General features: G+C 44.9%; 1 protein-coding gene across 3 annotated transcripts in view; it reads right to left on the bottom strand.

Annotated features, from left to right (window-relative positions):
* Positions 1-9260: 9260 nt before the first annotated feature.
* Positions 9261-10979, bottom strand: part of LOC144111931 (ankyrin repeat and BTB/POZ domain-containing protein 1-like) — a 34741-nt gene continuing 33022 nt past the window's right edge. For all 3 annotated transcript variants that reach the window (XM_077645016.1, XM_077645017.1, XM_077645018.1), the window contains one exon: positions 9261-9826. In XM_077645016.1, the coding sequence (XP_077501142.1) occupies positions 9530-9826 (297 nt within the window). In that variant the 3' untranslated portion in view covers positions 9261-9529. The remainder of the gene's footprint in view (positions 9827-10979) is intronic.

Here is a 10979-nt window from a genome sequence, read left to right as displayed (position 1 = left end):
CGCCTCCAGGAGCTTCACGACACCGTCGTTTACAAGTTCGGACGCAAGCACTCCGACGCCGATTGCCTCTCAAGAGCCCCTGTACATACACGGCCGCGGGACGATGATGAGGACGCCGTCCTGGGATCCATCAGCCCCAGATCTTTTCTACAGCAGCAACGTTCGCAACCCGACCTAAAACGCCTCATCGAGTTCTTGGAAGGCAAGCTTTCTTGACTCTCCGCCTCATTCAAGCGAGGACTGCCTTTACAGAATGATGTCCTTGTGAAGAACTCCGCAGCGAATAAAACAGCCTTCCTCCTTGTTGTACCTGCTTGTCTCCGCAAAGAAGTTCTACAGGCTTCACACGACGAGCCGACAACTGGACATCACGGGTTTACACGCACCCTCCGCCGCGTTCAAGACAAGTATTACTGGCCCCGACTGTCCGCCGATGTCGCACATTATGTGAAAACCTGCCAAGATTGTCAGCGACGAAAGACCTTCCAGCAGATCGGCATGGACTTGCTTGGCCCTTTCAGAAAGTCAACGTTTGGAAATAAGTGGATCATCATAGCGACCCACTACCTGATCCGCTATGCCGAGGCAAAAGTCCTACCGAACGGAACAGCAGCAGAAGCCGCCAAATTTTTCGTGGAGTGCATTCTTATGCGGCACGGCGCCCCCGATGTGCTCATCGGGGACAGGGGAAGAGCATTCACGGCGGAACTAACGCAAGCCATCCTGCGTTACAGCCGAAGCAGCCACCGGAGGACAACTGGATACCATCCGCAGAAGAAAGGACTGACCGAGCACCTGAACAAAATCATCGCCGATACACTCGCCATGTAGGTAGCTGTCGAACTGAAGACCTGGCGCCATCCTGCCTTACGTCGTCTTCGCCTACAACACCGCTGTGCAGGAGACCACCAAGATGACGCCTTTTAGGCTCATCCATGGCAGGGAAGCCACGACCACGCTAGACGCCATGCTGCCCAACGTTACCGAAGAAGCGAACGTCGACGTCACCAACTACCTTCAACGCGCAGAAGCCCAAAGACTTGCCCGATTACGGACCAAACACCAGCAGTGGACCGGCGCCAGAGGCTACAACCTACGAAGTAGCAGCGAGGAATACAATCCAGGAAACCAAGTCTGGATTTGGACTCCCATTCGCCGCCGTGGATAGAGTGAAAAGCTTTTGCGCCGTTATTTCGGCCCGTACAAGGTTCTTCGTCGGCTAGGTGAACTGGAATATGAAGTCATCCCTGACGCAATGACTGCATCCCAGCGACGCCGCATACCACCAGAAGTTGTCCACGTCGTCCGTCTGATGCCCTATTATGCGCGCTAAAGGACGTTGCATTTCCACACTCTGTGTTTATTTTCGCACGATCCGTTTTGTTCGTTGCTAGCCGCCTTATTTGTTTTTATGCATGGGGTCGATGCTTCTTTGATGAGAGAAAAGTAATGCCGCGAACCTTTACAGTGTTTGTTCATTCTTCAAAGCGGGCGGCCCGCCACTTTATCGCTTTGTTTGCGACGCAAGACGTGGCCAGATTTATCCCGATTGATCGCATCCAGGCAGAAGTGACCCTACGTTGTTCCAGAATGTTCTAGTTACTTTGCACGCTTTATCTAGAAATTTAACTATCAGCTTTAAATTGAACACGGCCGACAGCGGCGGGTATTTAATTCGACGACCGCCGAGCACGCTTGTGGCTACGCCTCCGCTGAGTGATTTAGTCCATTGTGGGCGCAAGTCAGCCCAAATAGAGTTTTGTTTGGACGCCATTTATGAGCCTTTCTGCTCTCCGGCCTGCAGCCACCACTTCGTGGCTATATATATATATATATATATATATATATATATATATATATATATATATATATATATATATATATATATATAAAGTGATTTCTGGCAGCTGATTTGGTCATTATAACATAAAATAACCAAAAATTGAAGCAATATAACAGGATTTAAATCACGACGTCTCGGCTCGAGGACCAGCCCTTTCCTCCAGCCTTGTCCTCCAGCCGAAACGTCGTGAATTAAATCCTGTTATGTTTCTTCAATTTTTGGTGATTTTATAATATATATATATATAAATGGAATAGAGATATAGAGTTGACAAACGGCGGATAAAGTAACGATCGTTATCGTTAATAGTAAAGATCGTTACATCTTCCACCATGTGTGAACTCTCCATCCGGATCCATTCGATCTTCTCCCCCAGCTTATATATATATATATAGGTTTGGTTTTATGGGGGTTTAACGTCCCAAAGCGACTCAGGCTATGAGGGACGCCGTAGTGAAGGCTCCGGAGATTTCGGCCACCTAGGGTTCTTTAACGTGCACTAACATCGCACAGTACACGGGCCTCTAGAATTTCGCCTCCATCGAAATTCGACCGCTGCGGCCGGGATCGAACCCGCGTTTTTCGGGCCGGCAGCCGAGCGCCGTAACCACTCAGCCACCGCGGCGGCTACACACACATATATATATATATATATATATATATATATATATATATATATATATATATATATATATATATATATATATATATATATATATATATATATATATATATATATATATATATATATATATATATAAAGAGTTGAAGTACACTTGAGGAAACTTTTATTTACCAACGGGTTCCAACTGTGGACCGTTTTTCATCAGGGTAAGACACGGTCCACCGTTCGAGACCGTTAGTAAGTAAAAGTTTCTTCAACTCTTCACTTATGTTATCAGCAGTCGCGGAAGTTTTCAAGTTATATATATATATATATATATATATATATATATAAAGCATAACAGCGGCGCCGCGGTGGCTGAGTGGTTATGGCGCTCGGCTGCTCGCCCGAAATACGCGGGTTCGATCCCGGCCGCGGCGGTCGAATTTCGGTGGAGGCGAAATTCTAGAGGCCAGTGTACAGTGTGATATCAGTGCACGTTAAGGAATCCCAGTGGTCGAAATTCCTGGAGGCATTCACTACGGCGTCCCTCATAGTCTCAGTCTTCTTCAGAGTGTTTTTGACGTGAGTCCCTCTCTGAAGAAGACTGGTCCCCAGTTGAAACATCAGTAAAACCTTATGTTTTCTTAAGCCTGCGTCAGTATATTTGAGAAGCAGTCGTTATAGCAGCCTTTGATCTCTAAATCTCTGTAAGGTAAGGAGAACCGTTTTCCTCGACATTCGAGACCTCTTGGTGTTGAGGAGTGCCTTTGAGGGCTGCATTGTGCGGATAAGACGAAAGCCCGTTGCCTTGTTCCTCTTGGCAAAATCATTACTTTTAATCTGCAGGACTGCAACTACAATTATAGGCGTACAAGAAAAAGCAAATTTTCTAGAATTTCTTCCTTCTTTTTCGCTGAGTGTTTCGCTCCGGCAGCAAAACTAACCGACTGAAATAGGTCGCGTTAACTCCGGCCAGTACGGCTCCTCAGTCTCGGCACAGTGACCTTGGGAGTACGGCGTAGAGCTTGAACCATGCTGCGCGGGAAAAAGAAATCAAAGCCAATATCCTAATCATGCCTAGGAAGTCATTAACATAGATCAGCTGATTTATTCTGGCGCGCTGACCCTGAAACATAGCACGCGACAAAAACATCACCCGGAAAGTATTACCACACGTGGCTCATAAAAGAAGCAAACGGAAGGGGAAAACCTACGTTGAAAGTCCGTTCCAAATAAAACAAACTAAGCAGTATCGATTCGCCGCCCAGGCTTTAATACTCTCGGTGGTGGCACTCACAGCGCCAGTTTTCGTTTTCCTTTTAGCTCGCCCGAGCGGACGCGCGTGCCGGGGGGGAGGGGGGGGAGGGGTGGCCTTAAAGGGTCTTGGCCGCCGGAAGGAAAACCTCGTCCGAAAGCCGCTATATTTTTGCCGCAGAGCCGTCGTCCTCCTCTTTGTTAGTCTAGATGCGCGGCGCTTTTATTTGCCACCTCTGCCAGAGGCGCCGCTTTTGCACAGCGCTCCGTAAGACAAAAATGTGTGTGCAGGGGGTGGGAGGACGAGTGTGTTTCCTATCTCGAAGTTGCTTTGGGCGTTTGGCGCGAAGCCAGAAGCGTGGTCCGCACCGAAGTAGACGGCCGCTGTACTTACCAGCCTGCCATTACGCAAAATTGCAGGCGATGAGAGGACTTAGAGCGGGAACAAAAACACCAATTATTGATGCTATCTTTAAGTGCCAGTTAGTAGCAAGAAATGTGTAAAACTGACCGCGAAAAACACTACAGATAGTGAATTATGCACGCGCACAAACCTAGCATTGGTTTCAAAATGGTTTGCTATCGCGAACACTCGGTCTATATGCCCGAAAGCGGAGGAAACTAGATATAAAGAATCGAACGACATTGATGGCAGAAATCACGTTTTCGAGCGTACTACAGAAAGGACATTTCGACAGCACGTTTTTTTTCCCCAGCAATATACAATACCCCGTTCGCGCTCTCAAGAACCGCCATGTATTATTTCTCAGCTGCGCTGGCGTCAACAGATATCTTAGTTTTTACCTGTCAACAATTTCTTCAGGTTATTTATTCTGAGTGCTTCGCTTGGCTGCAGAAAACAGTAATATATTAGGGTGCAAACAGGTGAAAAACGTAGATTCGGCGTCTTACCCGTCATGTTCCTCTTTCCTGCTCACTACTTAGCACGATCTGGCTAGCCCACGCACCGGACTAAGCTTTGCCTCAACGCGGCGCTTTGAAGAATGTTCCAAAATATTTTTTAACTGTATATTCTCTACACTACATGCATGTCTTTGTAAAACCTATCGACGGCTTTGAGCAAATGCTTCTGTAAGTGTAGTAAAATATTATGAAATGGGTCTACAAATAAGGCCACATTTCGCTTTCTTCGCTCCATAGAGCGCTCCTTGATTGCTTTGAACAAGGTTGGCATGTTGTGTACGCGGGTTTTACGTGCGACAACATTCCCACAATGACATGCGGTGAAGACTGCGCGACAACCTATCTGCGTCATTTTGTCGGCTGGATTAAGGTGAATCGAATCAATTCTACGGTGCATGTAAGTCTCCTGTATTGTTTACGAAAAGAAAAGAGAACCATTTAATGGTCAAATACGGCATCTACTACAGGCCACATCACCAACAAAAGGTACTCTAAGTGCTGCATACGCACCACTTTTATATATTAACTAGAGAAGACATAACGTGAAAAGTAATTCAAAAGGTAACGGGGAATGAACCATTGAGCATTGCACGAAACAAAAAAAGCGGGAGGCAGGAAAGATTGAAATTCCTGACCAGCATTTCGACAGGAGGAGCTTTTTCAGGCTTCCCTCCCTCCGGTTGTCCATATTGTGCTGTCAAAATTGCAGTCTTTCCTGCTCTCTGTCTAACGTTGTCGGAACCTAGCGATTTGGAGTGGTTAACAGAAGTCAACTCCACAGTGTGAAATAAAAAAAAAACTGAATTTTAGGCCCGTTCAAGGTTCCTTTACATCGTAGATGGTAAAAATTACCGACGCGTAAAACAACGGCGATGAGATTGTTGAATATTAGGTAACGGAATAGTGCGTTTGGGAACAGCTCGAGAGAAGAAAACATCGCGGCAAGAACCTGCTGCAGCAAGAGAGAGTCAGGGCAAATGATAAGGGGATGTATCGCCGGTAAAAGGCTAGTTTGCATAAAGGATTGCATTACCAACCATACACAAACGCTGAAAAAGTCTGCGCATTCCTTATGACTGTAATTTTTTTTTCTTATGATACCTATCCAGAACCGCAGTGCGTGCAGAAAATGATTTTCCTAGCTGGTGCTAGGCAAATCAAAAACGCAGTAACAACTAACAACGCAGTAGTATTGAACACTGCTAGAATAACAGGGATGGGAGAGGGAGGCAGATTTGCATTTGGTGCCCTATATTTCTTTTGCTACCTTGCAAAGAGTGAAGAGAAAAACGTGTTGGATACGTATTCATACCTGCCTTTCCATATCTTTTATTGCTAATAAGGGCAGGTTGCTAACGCTGCAGTTCCCATTAGAACATATTCGCTAAAATGCCTCGTCGGCATTCGGGAGTGCCTTCAGTGGCTTGCGAATCAGCTTTTGTTAAATCATCGCGTACTCAGCTTTACAAGCTCGTTGTTATGCGGTTATTATATTTAAAATATTCTTTAATACTGTTTTTGTTACAAAGAGCACTTTCCTTCGGCAACATACGTGCCTAAAAACTTTCTAAATTCATATTCTCACATCAATAGATTTTCTGAAGACACTTATTAACAAGTTGCTGAATACATGTGCGGAATGCCCAAGAGCCCAAAGCACTGATAGATGAAAGAGATTTTAGCTGCTTTCCAAAGGAAAAGATTTCGCTTGAATAAGTGCCATGGGCATAACGAAACGACTCATCTTATGCAGAAATAAAATGAGATGTCCAAATGTGAAATGTGAAAACCGCAATAGTCTAAAGGCACAGAAACACTTATTAGTAAGTATTGTACCATTCATACTACTTTGTTTGTTTGAGCCAGAAACTTTTATTTGCACTATCTTTTTCATGTACTGTTCGTCCCTTTGAAGTCTCGGTATATACATATACTTGCGTACGGTCACCGAGCTGTTAGGTGCCTTCAGTGAACTACCATTATTTAGCCAGAGGGTGTAGCCCACACTAAGGTCTTCCTTCTCATTGCATGCTATTCGGACTGCGCGCCACACTACACTGGTAAAGCACGGTAGGTAGGCAGTGTAGCCCATCTAGGCATTTTCCAAGGTGCTGGCTGTTTTCAGTCTCAGTCGGAACTGTTGGTGGAGTGCGCATATTTTTTTCTCTTGAAAAGTAATAATGTACAGCTCTACACAGAGAGGAGAGATGCAACGGTGTCTTATATTGGCTCATCCAGGAATGGGCTTGCAGGCCTTTCGAACAAAGCACTGAGGGGGAACGAAATTGTCCCATGTATCATGGAAGGGGACGTGAACTGTCATATGTAGCTGTGTAGTGGTGTAAGGCAACAAATGGTGCTCTTTTCTGTGCTGTATTTTTTAAAAACTGCTAATGTAATTACAGGAGCAGAACTTCAGTGCATGACTGATTACTAATATTGAAATCAGAATGGTGGGGATAGGAATTATAGTGAATGAAATAAAGTTTTGAGCAATCTAGGAAGAGACCAACAGTTTGCGATTGGCAGCGAGGTATTTGTAGACGCAAGGGAATGCATTTATCCAGGGCAAGTAGTGACAGCAGATCTTGATCATGAGAGGAAAAGATCTAGGGGAATAACAGAAGGGCGGAGTGCATTTCACTGGTACTGTGAGTTCATGAATAGTTGCTCATCAGTATCTCTCAAAAGGGAAGCATAAAATAGTTGTATATTGCCAGTACTCACCTATTGGAGAGAACCTTGGAGGCTGACGAAAAGATTTGAATATAAATTAAGGACAGTGCAGCGAGCTATGGAAAGGACAGTGATAAGGGTAAAGTTAAGAGACAGGAAGAGAGCAGAGTTTATTACCGGACGAAACACGGGTTATTTATACCCCAGTTATGATCAAAATGATGAAATGGGCATGGTCAATTAAAGTAAGGAGGAAAATGTACTCTCGATCGCCGCTTAGGGTAACAGAGTGTATTCCAGGGAAAGTCCAATGCAGCAGGGTGCGATAAAGTCGGGATGGCAGATGACGTAAGGAAGTGCTCGGGGATGGTTCGGACCCGGGATGACGCAGGGCAGGGTTAACTGGAGGTCATTGCCGGCCTTCGTTATGCACTGATAGGAAGGAGCTTGTGGTGCTGCTGCTGATGATGACATTTGCAACTGATGTTTAGTCTAAGTTTTCTTGCCTGTTCCCTGTTTTGTAAATTCAGCAGAGTTACGGTGGATATAACGGTGTATGGAAAAAGATTGACCTTGTTGTCATCTAATAAAGCGTAAGAGGACTTCGTTCAAGTAGGTTATTTTTTCTCCAGGAATCCTCCGGGGGGATGTGAGAATTTGTAACCCTCTACTGTCATATCACGAAACGCTCACACCGCGTCACTGGGTCCATGTAAGGATGCCGAGCGGCTACATCAGCTACCTACGACAGGAATAAGGGGAAGTGAAGGTGCCAAGAAAAGCTAAACCTGCGATGCGTTCCGGTCGTTCTCATTTTATTTCTGGTAAATGTTGCTTCATCGCGATACGGAAACAGAAGACTCGCCTAAGAACTGCGGCCTACGAGATGCAGCATCATGTTGCAACGCTGCCGTCATGGCTACGCGCCGTCTTCCGACACAAGGGCAGCGGAAGGGCGAGGATGAGATACTAATAAGAAGCAACAATTCAGGGAGTTAATCGGAAAGTCGCTGTTATGCGAGGACCATGAACATTACAAAGGGTGCGTGATTTATATCTCTCTACATACTACATAGGTGGCAGATGGAGAACCTGACGCCTTTTTGTTATTTTGCTCCTACCTGTTCGCATCGAATTTTTTTTTTTGGGGGGGGAGAGGGGGCAGATGGAATTTGTAGAGCAAAGCTTACTTGCTTAGCCCATGAATCAGCTAAAGTTGTAATAGTTTTTTTTTTTTGGTTAAGCCACTTAGCGCTGAATTTCGCCATCGAATCTACACTGTCAAGCGTACGAGAAGGCCTAGCCGTGCGCATGCGAAGCTAGGAAATTTGATCTGGCCACCTGTCGCCTCCCCTAAACGTGGAGAGGGCATTTCCCTCTCTCTACTTATCCACCTGCCAATCATGGTAGGTGGTGGCATTGGACGGAACATAACTTGATTCAATCAAATGAAAATAAGGAAGATATTTTAAATCAAATCACTAAGTAATTAAGGTCTTGCGGCTGACTCTTCTAGAGTCCAAGGCAAAATGCAGGGCTGTATGGCCAAACTCAAACTATACAGCTTTCGATGCAAAAGCTTTCACAAAACTTTCGCTCGGTTAACCTGAGGAGCTTATAACGCTATTAACGAAAATTTTACAGTGAATGACGAGGTTTATATCCGCGTAAAGACGAGAGGATATATGCATGAAACGTCGTTTCGTACACGACTCATCTTTGAAGGTGGTTACAGCAGTTCAGCTTAGTTCAATTTATTACCTTAAAGGACCCCTTTTCTCGGGGGTAATATATACATAGAAGAAGTAAAATCGGGAGCATATTTAAACGCTGTTTCGCCATACAAGCAGGCAGCATGAGGATAAAAGCGTTTGTTGCAGAAGTGCATTTTTTGCTCGATGTGGCTATAAGCAAAATGACTGGGTAGCGGAACAGCCGAATGATATAGAGCTCCGCTGTTTTACACATGTCATTTATTTTTGGCACCTCCAGAGAAGGGATGAAATGTTCTGTCACCACCGACGTCAGATTTTTCGTTAGATGTGGACGCTGAAGCAAGAAACACTTCTTGAAACGTCATTCCAGTTTGCTCTACTTTTCCTGTGCTCTGCAAATGCGCTGAAAGCGCAACTAGAGCGTTATCACCCATCGCGTTCATCCCCGGTGAAGACTCTTTTCTGAGCGCTTCTCCACCGCTTGCATGAATTATGGCATCACCAGTAAAGTCAAAGGTGGCAGCTTGTTCGGCTGCAATTCCCAGGAAGAATCCCATTCGACGTGTTCTTCTCGGAGCTGGTTTGCCAAATGTCCAATTTTCTATCTCTGAACGTCACAACGGCGTCCGGAAGTTTGTCTTGCACAGAGTTGTCATTCGGCGCTTCGTCTTTCTCTCTCCCCTCAGTCTTGCGGCGTTGAGGGTCGAAAATCAGCTTGTCCAGGCGTCCTGTCGGCGCCTCACAAAAGATGAACAGAAGGTAACTCAGTAGGTAGCTCCACACAAGCATGCTGAAGAAAAACGAAACCTGCACAAAACACGAAATAAGACGCACATTTAGCTTCATTCAGTCGCTGCGATTTCTCTTCTGCCCCTAAACCAAATTTAACCAATTCCACACGTTAGAACTACTAGGTAGCGTTTCAGAGGCAGTGATATCTGACACACAGTCCTTGGCAGTTAATTTTCGGCTGCAAAAAATAGGCAGCTCTTATGACATCATAGTATATGTAAGGCTGGAGGCGTTCTTAAAAAAGAAAATAAAATAAAAAAAACAACTTATCTAATATTTTCTTCAGAGATAAACTTCTCGACTTGCTTTGAATCTGCAGAACTGGTGAAACGTTTTTTTTTCAGCGTACACAAAAGATGTCGAGACACACAACATGTGTTTATTTCAAAGGCTGCCTGTATTTTTCAAACTTTACAATGACCCGAGAACACGACCATACTTTTTCGTTCTGGGAAGTTCGGATTCCTTACCAAAAGTTTTGCACTTAGTATTGTCTCGGTGTTGTTTTAGGTTTACTGAAGAGAACAAATGCTGATTAGGATACATATATACTATACCGGACAAATAGTGCCTTGAAGATAATGTAAAAATAAATGCTGTGTGGACAAGCAGTAAATAAAGCAATGTCAAAGGGTAAGGCTGTGGCAGGCTTTTACAAGCAAATGCCTATTGTAAAAGTGCGTGATCTGTGAAGAAATTTCATTTTAAACTTTGCGTGTAAACGTACGGTGCCAATTAGCACGTGATGAAACGAGTGAAAAGCCTGACTAGCTAGGGATGCTGTTGTAATTGAGCAGACGCTCTCTTTCCAGAAGATCAGTGTTGGTAGTAGGAGTACAACGCCATGATGCGACACATGGACTATGAGGGATGCCGTAGAGGATAGTTCCGGTTTAATTCAGACCTTAATTCAGTTATTTAACGTATTCACAGCACACGGGCATTTTTGCTCTTGGCTTCCATTTAAATGCGGCCGCCGCGGACGGGATTATATCCCACGACCTTGGGATCAGCAGGTGAACGCCAAAGGTACTGAGCCACCAGGGTGGATTTTTTCAGAAGAGAATTCTTCTACTTTTGCAACCACCATGTTTCCTCAAAGAGCAGGCAGTGAATAAGATCGCTGAACTTGGCGCCTCTAGTGACGCTTAAGGCTTTGAATGTGTAG

Source organism: Amblyomma americanum, unplaced genomic scaffold, assembly GCF_052857255.1.
Source record: "Amblyomma americanum isolate KBUSLIRL-KWMA unplaced genomic scaffold, ASM5285725v1 scaffold_19, whole genome shotgun sequence".
Lineage (NCBI taxonomy): Eukaryota > Metazoa > Arthropoda > Arachnida > Ixodida > Ixodidae > Amblyomma > Amblyomma americanum.
This window is presented reverse-complemented; position numbering and strand designations above follow the sequence as displayed.